This window comes from Panicum virgatum, chromosome 5N (assembly GCF_016808335.1).
Source record: "Panicum virgatum strain AP13 chromosome 5N, P.virgatum_v5, whole genome shotgun sequence".
Lineage (NCBI taxonomy): Eukaryota > Viridiplantae > Streptophyta > Magnoliopsida > Poales > Poaceae > Panicum > Panicum virgatum.
The window spans coordinates 67,489,781-67,508,997 of NC_053149.1; the positions used below are offsets into that span (position 1 = coordinate 67,489,781).

Below are 19,217 nucleotides of genomic sequence, written 5' to 3' on the forward strand. Positions count from 1 at the left end.
TTGCTTGTGGCTTAACTTTGTTTTCAGGTGATACATTTGAAGATCAGCTAGCTAGCTTGACTTGACCGTGTACTTTACCTCCTGGTTGGTCGGTGGAGTGGGATACGACTCCGGCCAACTATGACAATGCCGAGTGATGTCATGTACGGGCTTCATCATGACATCTTGTATCGTCATTTAGAACTCGCTTTATTTCCGCTGCAGTTAAACTCTGAACTACTTTCAATTTGAATTTCAAGTACCTTTCTGAGATTTCGAACTTGGTTTGTAATAATTAAGTTAAGACTCGGTAATGTAATATATTTGTGAAATGTTGTACTCTCTGGACTCACCTTCGTGTGAGTTGCATGTAAGCTTTGGGTTCGATCGATGCTCTGGTGGATTCTTCGGGACTTTACCCGACATCACTGCCGGATTACTCCGTTTGAAGTGCGTGTTAGCCAGGATTACCCTTAGGGTGATGGTTAGCGCACTTGAGCTGGATTAATTTGGGCGGTTCCGCCACACAAACCTCGCTGGCTATCCACCCTAAGCCAAAAATATCTTTTTGTGATTACCTCCTTGACCACAACCCAATTTGAGTATGGATTATCATTTCGACGGAATCAAAAGAATCAAGGGCACCATATAAAGAAAAGTTTTGGGAGACAAGGCTCCCTGGAGATTCAAGAGGTTCTACGAAGAAGAAGGTGAATTTGAGATACTTACCCTAGCTAGTTGGTTCTCCCACTATTCATATTCGAGGACGAGCATTCGTTCAAGCATGGGGGGATGGCTGGGTAAGTATTCTATGTTATCAAAAGTTCTAAGGAGCAAAAAGAAAGAAAAAAAGAAAGAAAGAGAAAAATAGAAAAAGAAAAAAAGGGAGAAAAGAAAAGAAAAATGAAAGAAAAAAGAGAAGAATAAAATGCTCCTTAGCTCTTTTTGGCTTCATCAATTTTCCAAGTTACTTTGAAGAATTATTCCATACTCAAATCTTCCAACCATGTGCAATCCGATAACGGGATCATCTATTTGCCACTTGCACATGTCCACCTATCTAAATGTGTGTGTTTCATCTTTCTCCCTCTCCAACATTATTTTTCAATGGCCGTTTTGACTTGTCTCGGTAATTCCATTAGATCTCTCTCTTAGTTTGATAATATTTCAAGTATAATGTTTTGCTAGGATTGTTTTTACCTACCAAGCTCCACATAAGCCTTCCACTTTTATATATGAGTAGAATAGGTTGAAGACAATCTAATGTAGGCTTGAGCGACTTGATGAGATGAGTGTTTCCATGATCTTTTGTAAAAGAACCTCACTTATGTTTGATATGCATTCTTTTGAAAACTCTTCACGATGAAACAAGGTAAACGTTTGAAGTTCGCTTAAGTTTGAGAGCATTGTATTTATTTATTATTGTGGCTTGTTCTTTAATTGCTAGTCTATCTTCCATAATGAAAAAGTAGCCGGTCACAACATGAACTTAAATGCTAAATACTTGAGAGAGCAATATGTCTTGTTATGTATGACTAAGTGCAGAGAGGACATTGAGGGGCAACGCTGATTTCTTTATAAGCAAAGCTCCTGGACTTACTCGACGACGAGCAAGGTTTAAGCATGGGGGGAATGTTGGCGCTCCTTAAGTACCCATTTTATTCCTTGTTTGTCCTTGATAATGGCATGAATTTAATATCAAAATCACTAACCATGCTAACCCCGGCCTAATTATTGGTCATTTTCACATTTGCACATATATTTTGGAAGAACTTCGTTTTTGCAGGTTTTTGGCCTATTTTGGAGCATGAAATGATGAGGCCCGTGATCGAGCGCTAACATGGAGAAAGACGAATGCCAAACCCCAAAGGAAGGACCAAGCCCACGAAGATGAGATGAAGATACTTCGGGATTAAGCAAAGCAAATGAAGATTTAAGGAAGGATTCTCTATCCTATCATTTCCTCGAAGATATCTCCAAGATAACGACGTCCAAAGGGGTGCAATCGTGAAGGACATAAACTCTAGAAGAAGCGAGGAGTCTACACGCGAAAGATGAGACCGAGGCGGGCCCGAAAGAGGGTAGGTCGGCCGGCCTAGGCCCATGAGCCGGCCGGCCTAGCCCGTTTCCGAGGCGGTTCGGCCTCCCCTTCGACCAGTGGCTTCCTCGGCTCATAAATAGCTCGCATCTTATTCAACTCGTGGCATCCATCCACCCAGAACTCGACGAAAACCTAGGGCCAAGACTGGAGGGAGACGACGGCCGCCGTATGTCTTCGAAGTTGTCTAGGAGATGGCTTAGGCCGCCCCTAAACGCCATGGCCTCCCTGCGTGGTTGTGCCATGGCGGAGTTCATGAGCTAGTTGGATTCATCGATGGTGCGCACACGGCGGTGATGATCCAAACACATCTATTATGTGAGTAATGATAATCATGTATTCCGAATCTATTAGCGATCATGTCTCTCCTTTTTATTTCATTCTTGCCTTGGGTGCGCTTATTCCTAGATCCATTCTCGAGATAGATTGCATGTGGTGTTCTTGTAGCTATGGTGGCTAGAAGTTCATACCGGATCTACCCAAGGGAGCGTCGTGACAGGGCGCGGCCTGAGTAGAGGGGTTCCCAAGGGGTTGGATTGGAGGTTTTAATTTAAGGATGCTATTGACTGAGATGCATGATTTATTTGCTCGTTAGCTTGAACTACAACTAGATGACGATATGCCTAGTCATGTCTTTGGTTTTGCTATGGTTACGACTATGTTCATGGATGAGATCAACCTTTACACAACACTCATATCTATTAAATGTTTACTCTATATGTGCAATTCATGCTTCATATTAGGATAGATCCGTTAGATTAGATGGAAAACCTTAGGTAGTTCTTTGTCGATCCACGGATTGATAAACCTTGGGGGAGTACTCTAAGGGAAAAGCTACCACGATCCATGCCCTTGTGGTACATAAATTGGGGCGCTATGGAGCGTCAACAACACCGCGGGCGCGGGTGTCCTCCAACCAGTCACCGGCGGGGGCGACCTCTGCCCCGTCATGGGCGTGGACGATCTCCTGCCTACTGCCGACGCGGGCGACCTCTGCCCCGCTGCCGGCGTGGGCGACCTCTGCTCTGTCCTCGCAGGGGGCGGCTCCACCAGTATCCCGATGTGAGCCTCGCCTCGCCCGGCGTCACCGTCGCTTCCTTGCCAGCAGCCCCTCGATAGGCCGGCGGGGAATCCACGACCGTCACCACCTCGTCGTCATCCGAGAAGTTGAGCTCGACGTCCGAGGAGTCCTCCTCGGTGGACTCGGGCGTGGCGGGCCGCGGAGCACCCTCCGCGTGTGCAATCTTGCACTCCTTCTCGTGCTTCTCCTTCCTCTCCCTCTTCCTGGTGGCGGCGTCCTCCGCCGCCTCCTTCCTCCTCTTCACCACCTCGTCGCGCAGGCGGTTGGCATCGTGTTCTTTCGGGGTCGGGGGCTTTGAGACATAGCCCTTGTGTCTCACTCCCTGCAAACGCGGCCAAGTCAGGAGCAAGGAGTGGGGAAGAAATAGCGCAAAATCGCCAACGAACTGAAAACAAAACTCACCACAGAAAGGTACCCCTCCTCGGGGCGCATCTTGATCTCCCAGAGATCATCTGGGTTGTCGGGGAACTCCGCCACCGCACTTTTCGCCCTCCGGGCAGCAACATTGTGGGGGGAGCAGCACGTTCGACGTCCTCGAGCCCTCGTACGAGGCCTCGGGGGTGAGATCGAAGATTGGCAGCTTCCTCTCCATGAGAGGGATCACCCTCTACCGGTGAAAGTTTGCGATGACGGCCGCCGCCGTCAGCTCCTTCCTCGCCAGATGCTCCAACGCATTGGTGAGGACCTCGAGCTTGGCTTGCTTGCTCTGGGACGACACCCCCCAGTTCCACTTCTTCGGCCTCTCCCGGAGCACCTTGTTGGTGAACGCCGGGAGCTGATTGCTGAAGTTGCGCATGTAAAACCACCCTCGGGCCCACCCGGCGTTGTTGGTGGTCATCCTGTTGGGATGTACAGGTGCGACCTGTGCCCGCGCACATGAAGCATGAGGCCGCCGGCGCGAACGTACCTCTTTGGCTGGCCCCGCGTGTTGTCGATGAAGAGCTCGCCGCGGAATAGGAGGATCCACATATCCTAGTGCGCTTCAATCCTCAGATACCCCTCACAGACGGTGACGAAGACCGCCGCTTGGGAGATGGAGTAGGGGCTGAAGTTGTGAAGCTCCATCCCGTAGTAGTCGCACAGCGCCCGCATAAATCTGCTGACGGGGTCGCCGAATCCACGCTCGTGGAGCCGCACGAGGCTCCCGACGTAGCCGTTGGAGGGATTCGGCTCGGTCTCCTCCGGCCGCGGGGGAATCCACGCCGGCCGCTCTGGGTTGTTGTTCATCGGTAGTAGCCTCTCTGCGACCAGCTGCTCCAAAACCGCCGCGGTGGCGGTGGACTTCCCCCACGGCAACGGCTCCTCGACCCCCGACATCGCTTCGAATCGCCGGGGAACACGGGGAAGCAAGCTCGACGATGGCTAAGTTGTGCTCTCGCTCTCTTCTTCTTCTTCCTCCTCTCGCTCTCGGCTCTGGGCTCCGGATGCAGGGGAGGCGGAAAAGGCAAGGGAGGCGAAGGCAAGATGGCCAGGTGAGCCCAAATGATCCCCCCTTTCCCGCTTTTATCCATTACGACGGGCGGATTCGCCACCACAGCCCGAATCCACCGCATTGAATGCGGTAGATTTTGATGTCGCCGACAGCTGGGCCCCACGACCGCGGAGTTGTGACATCCCAGAGTTTTAAAAACTAAGCAAGAAATATTAAATATGATTTTATGCATAATCAACCAAGAAAAATGGAATCAAATACTTTTATGTGTGCATGCATGTGCATGTGTGTATGTTGGTGCCCATGTTTATGCACTTTGGCAATCAATAACTCACAAACCAATAAAGGTTTGCATATGAAATTGTTTTGGCGTGTCACTAACGCCATGATAAACCAAAGTCTAGTTGAAGTTAAAGTGAGAAAATGAAACTTCACACATGAAATGACAAGTCTTTTGAATCATGTTTTTTTTAAAGATTTAAACTACATTTCAAATTTCGAACCCATCTGCTTTAAAAATAATTTCAAAAGCATAGCTCAAACAAAATTTTGCCCAAAACCAAAGTAATAGCATTTTCAGTGTGAAACAACTTTCATGTTCAAATATTATCGAGTTTCCATACAAAAGTTGAAGAAGATTTGAATTCAAACTCTAATCGATTAATAGCGTAGATTCGTCGGGATTTAAAATTTACTTTTGAACGACGTCTCAAACGAATTGGTGCCTGAAACGAAAAGTGTAGAATTCGAAATTCTCTACAACTTTCATATTCAAAGTTTTTCATGTTTCAAAAGAAAATTTTGAGAAAATTTTGATTTTGAATCGGTCAAATTCCTTTTTCTCTCTCTCTCTTCTCTCTGCTCTTCCAACTCCCCTGTCCAGCGCCGGCCGTGTGCGAGGCCGCCGGCCACGCGCCGCCCGCCCGGCCAGGCCACCTCCCCGGCACTGGGTTCGCCCAACCCGGCCCCCTCCAACCCGTTCGGCCTCGCCACGCGGCACTGCCCCCTTGCGCGCACGTCGAGAATGAACGCCGAGGCGCCACGGCGACACCGTGCCGAGCCGGCCGACCGCCCCTCGCTTCTTCTCGCGCCCTTGACTCACCTAGACCATTCCTGCGAGCTTCACGACGTCCTCACCCGTCCCTCCTTCCTTCCTGAGCGCGAGCGCCACGTCCCGCGAGCCCCTGTTGCTGGGAACGGCCGCCGCCGCCCCCTAGCTCGCCGCGGAGCTCACCTCTCCACCCATCCTCGTGCCCAACATCACCCGCAGCTAGCTTCCTTGTCTCTCACCGGTGCTCCCCGACCTGCTCGACGCCGCCCCGGGCCACCGGACCGCCGCCGCCGCCGCCAACCGCCGCCGCCGCCCCTGTTCCGCGGAGGAGCCTCCTCAGGCCGCCCCGCGCCCAACCAAGGCCACCACTAGGTTCCTCTCGCCGCCCTCTTGCTTTTCCCCATGTTCCCCCTCGCCGCCGGCCGCCCCAGGTGCAGGAATCCGGCCGCCCGCCGCTCCCCTGCTTCAAATGCCGGCCAAGGGCCTCTCCGCGAGAAGAAAACTTCTTCCAGGGCCTTTGCGCAAATAGAAATCCTTTTTCCTTTTCCTTTTCCAAACCAGCAAGCTTGTAAATTCGATATAAATTCATAGAAATTTCAGAAAAATGCAAATCCAAATGTTTTGGAATCCTTGCAACATGATCTACAACTTTCATTACATGCACATATTTATTTTCTGTATATATTTTGATCTAGGAAAAAGATTAGATTATATAGGCTATATTTATTCTAGGAGTTCTACTTAGTATATTTGGGTGATTTTTGGCTAGTAGTTACCTCATGCCATTTTTATATTTGTGTAAAAATTTTAGCACCAGTTAACACTTTTAACTAGATGAAACCCTAGTCTTGGCTAGATCTATTAGAATATTTTACTTTTTATTTCTGGATGTTCTGATATATATATATATATATATATATATATATATATATATATATATATATATATGAGAATGAAACTTTTTCTGTGTACTCACAATACTAAATGAACACCACTGTATAAGTTTCATTATTTTTAGATTTGTGTAACTAGCTTTGTGAATTAATCCTTAAAAATGGTGCTATATTGTGATAAATAGTTGCTGCATATGGAAAAATCTGAAAATTTTACCATGGCTTAGTCTTCATAAGATAAGTTAGAATACAAAATTGGAGAGGCAAAAACACTTTTTAACTCTCTATATTAAATAGTCTTGTTATATGTGAGTTAATTTTGCCAATTTTATTACTCCTGTTTATTTTTCTAGAAAAATTTTGATAAATTTTAAGTGCGTTTAGGATCCTATGTAGACTCCTCTGTAAAAATTTAAGACTCATAAACTATGTGTAACTATAGTTTTGGACAAAGGATGTTATCATTAGTTTTATTTAAGGAAACAACTTTTGTATGGTTTTGTCTATGATGAAAACCCCACGTTCACTTTATGAACTAACTAATATTGTTTTTTACTCTATAAACGATTGCCGAATGAAAGAAAAATGATAGTGTGTTATTTCTGATTTGAGTTTTGTTGGTTTACATCTTTATTGTGAAATAATTCATGAATTAGTATCATCACAACAACTCACCCATGTGCATCTCATATAGATACTACTACTCTCGCTGACGGAACCTACGAGCTGGTGCCCGAGTCCGAGAGTGAGCAGCGTGAAGCTCAATTTAACCTAACTGAAGCTGCGCAAGACCCGAACCCGAGTTCGGAAGAGCCCAGATCCAGCTACGCCCCGGAAGGCAAGCCCCGGAGCATGTCCTACTATTTTAAATTTATGCAACTTATTATTGTTCCTATCTATTTGTGCATTTAAGTTTACAGGAGTTGACTGGAACCTTAGTTGCATAATCCTAGGTACCTATGCTTGAACACTAGTATGTGTAGGTCGCTAGTTGGCTAAGCTAATTGTTCAGTAGAAGTCGAGTGATTTCCTGTCACTCGCGAGAATTATAGGAGTTGGTTGTTTAATACCTGCTACAACTATAAGACCTACGGGCGGGGCTGTGGTACTTGTGATGCCCCGTCTATTTAGTGAAATTTGATAAGGCCGCAGTGTGTGGTAGTGGTGGTTAAGCGTTTGAACGTACTAGACACATGCCGAGAATATGGTAATCGGTAAGCTTAAGTACCTGATTGGACCGGCGAGTGGACTTCTCCCTCACCTTCTTTGAACGTCGTTTCTCATGCGCGCACATGTGGGTGCAGAGTCGTCGTACTCTGTAGTCGAGGATGGTGACCCTGATCCACAACCCGGAAAGAAAGGGGAAAAGTCGTGTGGGTGACTTGGTTCCCATACGTGTGTGTTTGGTCTGCCTGGCCAGGTTAACAAATTCGATTCGAATCGTCCGCTTCTCACGGTTTGGGACTGCTTAACCCTTTTGCCACATAGAGTAAGAAGTGGAACATGACGATGATGATGAATATGAATGATTGATGAAAGATAATTGTTTTCCACCATGTATGCTATTGGATAGATGCTCACCTAGAATGGTTAATTGAACTAGAACCTGAAAGCTAAAATATGAAGTTAAGGATCTACTCTTTACTGCTTTTCTGCAAACAAACTCCAAGCCAAAAGCCTTGCATGTCTAGATAAAGGGCTAAGTATACCCTTAGTCGGGTAAGCCTTGCTGAGTATTAGTATACCCAGCCTTGCTTGTGGCTTTTTTCAGGTGGTACATCTGAGGTTGTGGCTGACGTCATGTACAGGCTTCATCATGACGTCTGGTTTCGACGCTAGACTATCGTTCATTTTTCATCAAACTTGAACTCTGTTGTCTTTTATAAATTCAAACTTGGTTTGTAATATTAATTCAATTTCATACTCTGTGCTGTAAAATTTATGGAATGTTGCATTCTCTGGACTGCTTTGTCGATCCTGTTCAAGTGGTTTAATCGGGATTTTACCCGACAGCACTGCCGGATTACTCCGTTTTAAGTGCGTGTTAACCCTGATTGTCGTTTTGATGATGGTTAGCGCACTTAAGCCGGATTAATTTAGGCGGGGTTGCCACAGGAGTCCTCCCACGCGCGCACTCAGCAATAATTACGGCGCAGTAACTGACGGGCGCGGCGGGACTGTAGCACCATCCCATCCGCCAACCGCCGCCCACGCCTCTCCGCCTACCCGAGGCAACCGCCTGAAAAGGCGCGCCCGCACAGCCCGCGCGTACTAGGCCACGTCGGCCACTATCGGCGGGAGACCCACGCACGACCGGCAACTCCGCACCGTCTAAAACGAACCGTTACAGAATATTCCCTCCAATGATTCCTTACCATCGAGGGAAATCAATTTCGAGGCCTTACTGATCAGGGGTTCGAAGCCTGGCCCATCGAGGGTTCGACAGGCGCCACAGATCACCAAAATCAAGGACTGCATGGGCGTGCCATACAAGTGATCCTCGAATGCGGAGTTCGAAACACCCTACGCAGTGTTCGAGACCAGTCGAGGGTGCCCAGCAGGGGGATCCAATCGAGGGAGAGCACCGAGCCCTCGGACCCTATCGAACGGGTCCGAGCCCCGCCTAGCGAACCTTCGCAAGTGATTTATGTGACGTGTCCCCGGACCGCAAGCCGACCCTTATCGAACGGGGCACGGACGTCCACTTGAACTACCCGATAACAGCTCACTGAAGCAGCCATGGCTCGCGGCCCGGGCATGGGTAGCATGGCGTCCTTCACCCCTCCTCCCTGCGAAAGGGCGACGAGGGCCGTAACAAAAGTCGAAGGTCCCCTGAACGCCTTCACGTAAGGCCAGGGCTCGTGGGGCCCTCACGCACCGCGGCTCAGGCTGCACCCTCGAATGAGTCGGCCACCGCCGGCTGTGAAGTTCCACGTGTCGTACGAACCCCCCCCCCCCTTCGCATGATCATCAAATCCCAGCACGCTCTCGACCGACCATCGGGACGGGACCAAATGAGGCTGCGGGCCGATGCACCAGCATGAAAACGATGAAGCCGGCTGAAAGGAATGCCGAGGTCGGCTGAAAAAGAAGCTGGACGATCGCCCCACCAAATCAACCATGCAGAGCGGCGTTTATAGCCCTTGGACGAGTGCAAGCACTCCTCCAAGGCCTCGGGGGGCTACACCCGCGGGTGCGCTGATGCGCCCCCACGGAGGAAACTCCACACATTCGAGGACCAAATTCCCCGCAGACCAGCTTGAACGCCCCCATCAGCACGACGACGACATCCCCAGCGACTGCGCCATGGTGCTCGAGGCGACTATGATCTGCATAGACAACTCGGAGTGGCCTCGTCACTGCCTCTCCAACAAGAAACCCCGACCTCGGATTAATCTCCTCCGACAACACTCTCCGAAGCGCCGTCGCGCCACCGCCGGGCAAACCAAGATCCCCACGGTCAGCACCCGAGTCACGCCCTCGAAGGGTCAAGCCTCTGCAGGGCTGATGCTCATCCCTACAAAGGCTCGGGGGCTACTATCGGGTACCATGATTAGGGGCACTCTAACTAGGGGACTAAATCACCCTTAAAATACAAAGCATATGTTAGGCAAATGGGTCCACGAAGGCCAACAGTCTCCTTCCAATCCGGAGGAAAGGAAAGGACTCAAAGAAGCTCAATCCACAGCCCAAGTACACAGTGCGGCCCATTCGCACCCCCTCGAACCCGCGGGGCAGTCCCCGCCTCGCTCGAGGGCTCCCCGCCGAGACCCTCATCAGCGCCCCGCGTCTCCGCCTCGCTCAAGGGTAGCGAGCCTACCCTCGAGCAAGCGGATCGACTCCGCCTCACTCGAGGCCACCCCTCGACGGAAAAGACAAACGACCATCCGCCCACCAGCCCGCCGTACGAAGGCATTAAATACCAATCACTCCTCCGCAGCGCCCGGGTCAGACGGCGTCAGGCCGCCATTCCGCACAGTGGCAGTGACCGGAGTCCCGTCCGCCAACTGTGGGAACCTGCGACGCTGTGCGGGACGTGCTCGGCACTACTCCAGCCACTGTGCTGCCAACTCCCCGTACTTCCCATGTACTTACCCCTCTGCAGAACCCTCGAACGGCATGGGCACGACCCTCGGGTGCGGTCCGGACCTTGACCAAATCAAGACCCCCCCTGTAGGACCCTCGGAACACCGCCACGTCAAGCACAGGGGACGGAACCCTCTACAGCGACCACCACGCCGCCCACTGGAGATGCCAGGACACCGGTGCGATCTCCGCAAGGACAAAGACGACGCCCAGGACAACTGCCACGCCCGGTGCCATGATCTCCAGTACCCGCAGTATACTTTCTACAGTAGTCGACCACTGTAAGCCCCCGATTCGGGGAAGAATGACGACTTCTCCCTTCTCCCGTATATGTACACCGCCCCTCCTTGTGTCTATAAAAGGGGAGGCGGGCTCTGTCTTTTCTATCTGGGCTGATCTCCAACACTCAGCACAACTCATATAGCACACACGCTCTTGAGCCCCGATATTGGCACTTGCCTTAATCAACTTCTCCTCTAGCAGAGACTTGGGAGCTTCCCTCCCTCTCTCGCCTCGCTTGTACCCCCTACTACAGGCACCCCCGGTGCAAGATAGTACAGTGCACTCGCACACCCTTTGCTGGACGTACGGCCCCGTGGCCGGAACCAGGATAAACTCATGCGTTCCTGTGTTACCTTTTGCATCAACCATCCAGGGTGAGGGATCACGCAGCACTTTACTAGTTGGTGCCGGACCGCCGGGTCAGGACACCAACAATTGCAATTATAGGACATCAAACAATGGACTTCTCAAAAACAATGGACTTCTCAATTATAGAACACCAAACATGAACCTCGCTCAAATGACCCTTGAAATATTGTTCCTTTGTTATGCATGATATTTAGCACTTTTAATCCATTTGTCAATCTAAAATACTACATGTACTTTGGCACCATAGGACCCTTTTGCCCTTGTACAGCATACTCCCTCCGTCCCATAATAAGTGCACATCTCAACATTTCGAGGAGTCAACAAACATTAAGTTTGACTATATTTATAAATAGTAATATTAACATTTATATCTCTAAACAAGTTTTGTTATGAAAATACATGACATAATTAATCTATTTAGTATCATAATAATTAATATTTATATAATATATATTTGGTCAAACTTAAAAGTGTTTGACTCCTCGAAGTACGAGATGAGTATTTATTTCAGGACGGAGGGAATATGAAGACGAAGGACGCGACCTTGCTTGCCTTTGATTCTGTTCCTGAAACGAACTGGAATTCCTCCAGCCACACCCTTAGCTTCCAAACACAAATTCAGCACGGAAATATACCTGCATCGATTGCCTCCCATCCAGTTCCTGAAATGAAATGGAATTCCTAGCAGCCGCACAGTTCCAAATGCCGTCCTAATTCAAGAAAGAAAAGATACGGGAAGCATGTGCCTTCGGTAAAACGTACACGTGGATGGTGATGCCCAAACTGGCTCACCTGTCACCCATGCTTTTTTTTTTGGGAGACACCTGTCACCCATGCTTTGGCCTGCTACCAGTCTGAGATTGATTTCGCTGCAGTCTGGAAAGAGCTAGTGCACGGGTTATGCTGTGAGGTCACGAATCAAAGTAAGAGCATCCGAAGGACCTTCAACCTAACCAAAACTGCCCTGAATCATTATCAAAAAAAAAAAATGCCCTGAATCCTACAAAGAAAAGCGGTAACACGGAAAAAAGAGAGAGCAGAATACAGATACCCGTGACAACAGCAGCTCATCTTATATAAAGTAGTAGATCCATCAAAGGGAATCAGCCGGAGAGCCGGACCCAGGGCATAAATTCAGAAAACAAAACTTATTCCTACCAGAAATGTTCCAAGACACATACCAAACATAGCATCTACAATACACCGGATCTTATCAATTTGCTCACGAGAAGATCAACTTGCTCAGGATAACAAAAGTTGGTCACCATAATAAAAGTAGAGGATCTCGAATTGAAAAAGGTGTAGGCGAAAAATAAAAAGCTGGTCCTGCAAAATCCATCACAAGATTTCTAGGAGCAAAACGCCTGCACTCCGGCCAACTCAGCATATAGAATGGTTTTGCCGATATGTAACCGGGCATTACAGCGAAGATAAACAAAATGTGGCTGCACGATTCTCCATCGGCAGGACCAAATTACACGAGATTTAACACCAAATAGACTAGTTAATATACGAAAATATAAATATAAAGGTAACAAACCATCATCCACATAAGAGAAGCTCAAAGTTCAGGGACGTCCGCATATATGCTCTAAGGAGCAAATGAACACTCAGCAACCTAAATGCTCGTAGGCAGACAGGTCCAAAGACGGTACGCAAGAAGAGGCAGATCAGTACTTGTAGTCCTTCACGTGGAGGCTCTCAGAGACACCCTCGCCGGCAGCAGCGTCACCCTTGTATGTGCCGAGGGTAGCCTCAGAGTTAGCCTTGCACCTGGCGAGGAAGGCTGCCCTAGCCTTCTCCACGTTCTCCTCCTTGCCAGCCCAGGCCTTGAGGGTGCTTGCCTGGAGGGCACGGCCGAAGGAGAAGGACAGGGACCACGGCTTCTTGGTGTTGAGCTTGTTCATGGCATTCAGGTTCAGGGTGGCCTCCTCCTCACTCTGTCCACCAGAGAGGAAGACGACGGCGGGCACGGCAGCAGGAACAGTCCTCTGGAGGGTGCGGACGGTGTACTCAGCAATGACCTCAGGAGTCACCTTCTTGGAGTCGGAGCCAGGGGTCACCATGTTGGGCTTCAGGAGGGTACCCTCGAGGAGGACATGGTGCTCGTTGAGAGCCTTGTAGCAGGCAGCAAGGACCACCTCAGTGACGTAAGCGCAGCGCTCAATGTCATGAGGGCCATCGATGAGGATCTCAGGCTCCACAATCGGAACCAGACCATTCTCCTGGCAGATGATGGCATAGCGAGCAAGACCCTGAGCATTCAGGTCAATGGCAAGCTGCGATGGCTCGTTGGGGCCAATCTTGAGGACAGCACGCCACTTGGCAAAGCGGGCACCGGCCTCGTAGTACTTGGCACAGCGCTTGCCAAGGTCATCATGGCCCTGGGTGGTGGTCTCCTTGTCAGTGCCAGCAACCTCAATGGTGCCCTTGTCGACCTTGATGCCAGGGAGAACGCCTCCCTCATTGAGGACATCAACGAAGGGCTTGCCATCCTTGGTCTTCTGGTACAGGGTCTCCTCGAAGAGGATCACACCACTTATGTACTGAAGGGCACCAGGGCAGCAGAACAGGAGCTCACGGAGGGCACGGCGGTTCTCCTCGATGTTCTCAACGTTGATGCTGGAAAGACGCTTGCCAATGGTGCCAGTGGACTCATCAGCTGCAAGGATACCCTTTCCAGGGGTGCCAATGTAGGCAGCATTCTTGATGAGCTCATCTGTAAAATAACAAGCACAGATGTTTAGCTAAAAAGTAGTGCTGCACATAGTGAAAACTGTACCACAATCACTAGACATGCTCAAACAAGAACAAATCCACCAAAAATGCATCCATATGAAACAGAATGCCACAAAAACATCATGATGACCAGGAAATAAAAATTGATTTGATGAGCATGGTATGAAATGGTTCATCAATCAGTGAGCATAGATGAAACTCTACCTGAAATCCAGAAGACAGCCATAATACAACAGAAAAGTATCTAGATTCAACAATATAACCTGAGAACTGCGCTACAACACATCCCAGGAGGCTACCACTACCAGTGCACGCAAGCAAAATAAATGAATCTATATTTAACCTGAAACCAGCACCTGGAGGCCTACAACCCATCCCAGGAGGGTAGCAGTGCTTGCTAGCAAGGTAAAGGCATCTAGATTAACCTGAAAAGATCACTTTAAACCAGCACTGGAAGCCACTACCGAGGGGGTAAAAGCTAGCGAGGTAAACTAAAAAGCTACCATTCAAAATGAACAGAGATTATCTGATCCGACTACTAAGTTCTTCTGGAAACAACATATCCACCAAAAATAAGCAGATAGGTGCCACCAGCATCAGATACCACGGATCTAATAAATTCCATAAGGAATTTTACCGATCGCAAGGGCTTGACTCCCTAAACCCTTTTGACAACCACCAAACCCCTAAAAGCTAAAAGCAGAGCATACCATGTACGGATCTAAAGAAATTTCCTCAAATCCTACATGAAAAAGTTATAACAAAACTCAGCAAACATCAGCATATTCACATATTCATCTAACACGACCAGATCTGGTAACATCATCGAGCAGCTAATGGATCTACGCTACAGACGACGGACAAACATCACAAGCCGATCGACAGAGAACGATGAAACGAGGGCGCGAGGAGACGATGGATCATACCCTTGTACTTTCCGCAGTAGGCCGACATGGTCGATGCTCGCGGGGAGGCTACGGGGATTGCGAGGAAGATTGGGGGAGAATGGTTTGGCAGGAAGCAGGCGGATGGAGGCGATGGGCCGAGAGGTGGCCGGGTATTTAAAAGGGGTCCAGGCTTGGTCGAGGGGAAAGAAACCGGAGACGGGATGCGATCTGGGTGCGCCGGGGCGGCGGATCGAACCATGTGCGGGCGCGGTTCGGTGCTGCCGCCCCTGGGCCCTGGTTTTCGTGTGTATTTTTTTGTTCGAGCCCTCGGAGAGCCGTTATTTTGGTTCTTTCTGCGAGGTGTCTCCAGCCGTTCTGCATCGGCTGTACTTTTTTTCTTGTCCAGCTGTCCGTATTTTGGCATTTTTGAGCATTTTGGTCGCCATCTAGACGCCCACCAAGAAAAGCACCATTCCCACTTCTGACCGGGGCCCGAACGAAAAATTGCCGCCGCTCGAACCGATCGCTCCTGGTCCCGCCCGGTTCGCTCCGCCCGACCGCACCACCTACCCCCGAGTCCCAACCGGTCCGCAGCACCCGCCCCCCAAGACGGGCAAAGACCCCAAACGCGACGCTGCGCCGCGCTCCGCGCACGGAGGCGCCGCCGCGCGTGGCACCATGCGTACGCCGCCGCGCGGACCCCGCGGGGCCACAGCTCCTGCATGCAGCGCACCCTGAGACTCCGTGACGTGTATACCCACCCGGCCGCCTTTGGGTTGGACGGGCGGTTTCGTCGCCTCGGCAGCCGCACCGCGCGGGATGGGGCGGCGCGCGTCGCGGTTTCGAGCGAGAGCGCCGAGCGTGGCGACCCCCAGGAGAAGCGGCGCACGGAACCGGCGGTGGCGCGGTCCGCTTCCGGAGGCGCCGGGGCCTGCCTAATCCTGGCGGCCACCCCCCGTTTCGCTCGGCTGCGTGCGCCCCCGCCGCCCCGGTTTCGCCCGCCCGCCAGCCGCGACCCGCACGCCCACGGTTCCCGTCCAGCTCCCCCGACCCAAACTTCGCCTCCCCGGCCTCTGCTCCCCCCCCCCCTGTCGTGCTCACCGCGTCGCTGTTCCCCGTCACACCACGCTCACGGTCAGTCGGTCACGTGCCCGTTCCCTCGCGAGCCCGGCTCGTTCTCGGCTTCTCGCGTCTCGCCGGGTTACGGCCGCGGCACGACATCGGCTCGCCCAGAGCTTCGCGAGGCCGCCGCCGTGAGTCCAAGTAGACAGATCTCTGGCGGCATCTTTCGGCGGTAGCGCAAGTGGCGGCGGCATCGCTGTGGCGGACAGGACCGTCTCGCAGGCGCCGCATGGCATCGGGTTCTCCGGCCATCACCGCTCGGCTTCACGTGGCGCGACACATACGGCATTCCGGTCACCTGTCGCCGTCGCGACCGCCTTTTTCCCAACGAAAAGAAAGCCATGGCAGCTTCCACTTCCAGAGTTCTGGTGGCCTGTATTCAAATCCAAGTGTGCGATGGCTGCGCGATGCGTGCCTCGGAAAGGCCAGGACCGAGGAGGAGCTACGAGACAGCCAGCCGCCAGCGGTGACTGGCCTACTGGTGTTGGCGCCAATCTAAAGCCAACACAGGAATGTGCTTGATCGCGCGGTGAGCGACGGCACAATTGTAGTGTCGATGCTCAGACCGGTCGGGGTAATCGGTCAGACCGGTTCGCCAATGCAGAACGGCGAAATCCGACGAACACTCACTCGGGAGGGATCCCGTCAAGGCAAGCGCGCGTAGGGTTGTTCTAGGATCGGCAGGCCATCTAGAACGCCTTCAGACGTCGCGGAGACGAAGGAAGAACAGCAAGTATAGGGGTTGAAAGAGCTAGGGTTTAGAAACAAAAGTAAAGACAATAAACATAAAGAAAAGTAATGTATTGATGTGTTTTGATCGATTGGATTCCTCAATCGGCCGTGGCCCTTTATATTTATAGGGTGGGTGGACTTGTCCCGCAAGAAATCCTATTACAAGATTTAAATATATGAAAATCTCTAATTGTACTCGGACTCTGCTTGGACCGGTCGGCCCCTGCCGGATCGGCTACATCGTCACAGACCGGTCAGACCGCCTGGGGCGACCGGTCAGATCGGTTGGTCTAGTCTGCTGCCAATTTTGGTCGTCAACATATGCCCCCCTTTTCTTTGGCAAAGCTTGCGTGCCAAAGAACACTCTTCTGGACTAAAATTGTCTAAAAGCGATGATCAACGATTCATCGGCCATTTTTTGTGCAAAGGACGATAAAAAATATCGGCCATGTCTTGCTTTTCTTCAAGTTGATGATGAATCAATTTGCTTCGGTCTCCAAACTTTCTTCATGGCTATTGGCTTTGTTGGCTTGACCTCCACTTCTTGTCCCATCGTTTCTTGTTTGTGTAAACGTTGCAATCTTCGCTTTTGGGTACGAGACAAGCCTGAGGGACACCACCTCGGCTGTAAATATTTTGAATCTTGTCTCATGTCTTCTTTGCTGCAATTAAAGTCTCCTTTGACCAGATCATTGCTAGCAACAATCGGTCTTTGTGGTGAAGCATAATTTCAATACATAGGAGGAAATTGAATATAATATGATTGCATATGCATCCTACTATAATCCATAGGCGTATAAAAATAAGGATGAAACCAAGGAATAAACGGCCCATAACAATTATTTTGGTGTGAACAACAAACCAATTGCTCTTGAAGTTCTAACGATAAGCTCACATCCTTAGCTTCATCTGATCGCTTCTCCTTCTTCTTAATAACTCCTTGCTTCTCATACTTAGCCAAGAGTTCTTTAAAACTCAGTCTTTTGTCTTGTTTCTGAAGGAATTCCCAGACTTACTGGGCGTACCGGTCAGACCGGTTCTAGAACCGATCAGACCGCCTTTTGAACCGGTCAGACCGGTCGACTCGCTATCGGCCTCTTTTTCCTTGTCCTGCCCCCCGAGCGTTGAAGCCTCTATTGCAACTCGAGGAGTCTTGCTCTACAACACCTTTTTCTCATGCCTTTCCTCACCAACCACCATATTTTTCTCTTTAGTCGATTCGGCTTGATGCGGCCGAATCAATACTTTTGGATTTGACAACTCAAGTGTATGAACGGGAAAAGGATTTTGATCAATTTGCATCGCAGGAACAACCAATCGTCTTTCATTTATAGCCGATTGTATTTGTCTACGAAGAACATTGCAATCATTAGTGGCATGAGAAAAAGTATTGTGTAACTTACAATATGCATGCCGCTTCAATTCATCCGTTGATAGAATAGTGTGAGAGAACTTAATCTTCCCAAGCTTTGCCAATTCATCAAAAATTTTATCACACTTTGTCACATCAAAAGTGAATTTAATCTCATCTTGCCGATTTTTAGAAATCGGTTTTAAAGAAGTACAAGTGCTGGGCTTATCACTAGATGACCATACAAATTCAGCAGCATATACTTCATTACCCTCATCGTCTGAAGATTCTCCTTGTAGCATATGCATACTAAGATGATCGGGTTTAAATTTTGCATCTTTACTTCGGCTTTCTTGAGCCAAAGCCCTTTGCAACACTTGATTAACGGTTAGAAACTCATATCCTTCTAATTTTTCTTTAATATGAGATCTCAAACCATTAAGAGCTAAGTCGGCAAGATCCTTTTCAGAAATAACCAAACTATAACATTGGTGTCGTGGGGTTTCTAGGGGTACCCACAGCCGGGTGGCGGAGCGCACCCGCCTATTCCCTGTGAGGGAGTACTCGGGGAAGTACTAGGCGATGGGGCTGAATCTATGCTGAGACAAGGACTCAAGAACACACGATTTAGAGTGGTTCGGGCCGCCGGAGCGTAATACCCTACGTCCACTGGGAGATGTATTGTTCTTGGTGGTGTGAATGAACCTATCCTCTGCTGGCCTTGGCTCTCCCCGCCCCAGCCTGAGGTTTTCTAACGGTGCCCCCTCCTTTTATAGACCAAGGGGGAGCGGATACATTGGACGTTGGGGCCCCGACAGGTGGGCCCAACGTGACTGTGCTGCATACTGCGCAGAGCACTCAAACGGCTACAGTAGTTGCGAATCTTTCCTCCGATATGCTTCCGCACACTGTTGCCCTTCTGACTCAGGGGGGTCTTCTCTTGTCCCGTCAGCTAGGTGCCCGTTGGAGTAACATAGCTTACGGCGTGGCCTGCTGAGGCTATTATGTAGGCGTCATAATGGCAGAAGCCGAGCAGTCACATCCTTCTGTCATGGCAGACTGGCAGGCGCGGAGTGGGCGGCGCCAGCGGCTCCACTACGCGTCTTGGTAATACG

The 19,217-nt window shown here is 50.0% G+C and overlaps 1 protein-coding gene across 1 annotated transcript; it reads right to left on the minus strand.

Moving 5' to 3' along the window:
• Positions 1 to 12,611: 12,611 nt before the first annotated feature.
• LOC120671942 (fructose-bisphosphate aldolase, cytoplasmic isozyme) lies at positions 12,612 to 15,122 on the minus strand. Its single transcript, XM_039952210.1, has 2 exons — positions 14,937 to 15,122; positions 12,612 to 13,990 (listed from the first exon to the last, which is right to left on the minus strand). The coding sequence occupies exons 1-2, from the start codon at positions 14,962 to 14,964 to the stop codon at positions 12,942 to 12,944; spliced, it is 1,077 nt and encodes a 358-aa protein (XP_039808144.1). The 5' UTR covers positions 14,965 to 15,122; the 3' UTR covers positions 12,612 to 12,941.
• Positions 15,123 to 19,217: the final 4,095 nt, after the last annotated feature.

What these genes read in the sequence shown, in the direction of transcription:
- LOC120671942 (XM_039952210.1), bottom strand. Translation starts at nt 14,964, where the DNA reads ATGTCGGCCTACTGCGGAAAGTACAAGG. An exon ending in CTACTGCGGAAAGTACAAGG is followed by an intron (nt 13,991 to 14,936) that starts GTATGATCCATC and finishes GTTATTTTACAG; the next exon opens with ATGAGCTCATCAAGAATGCT.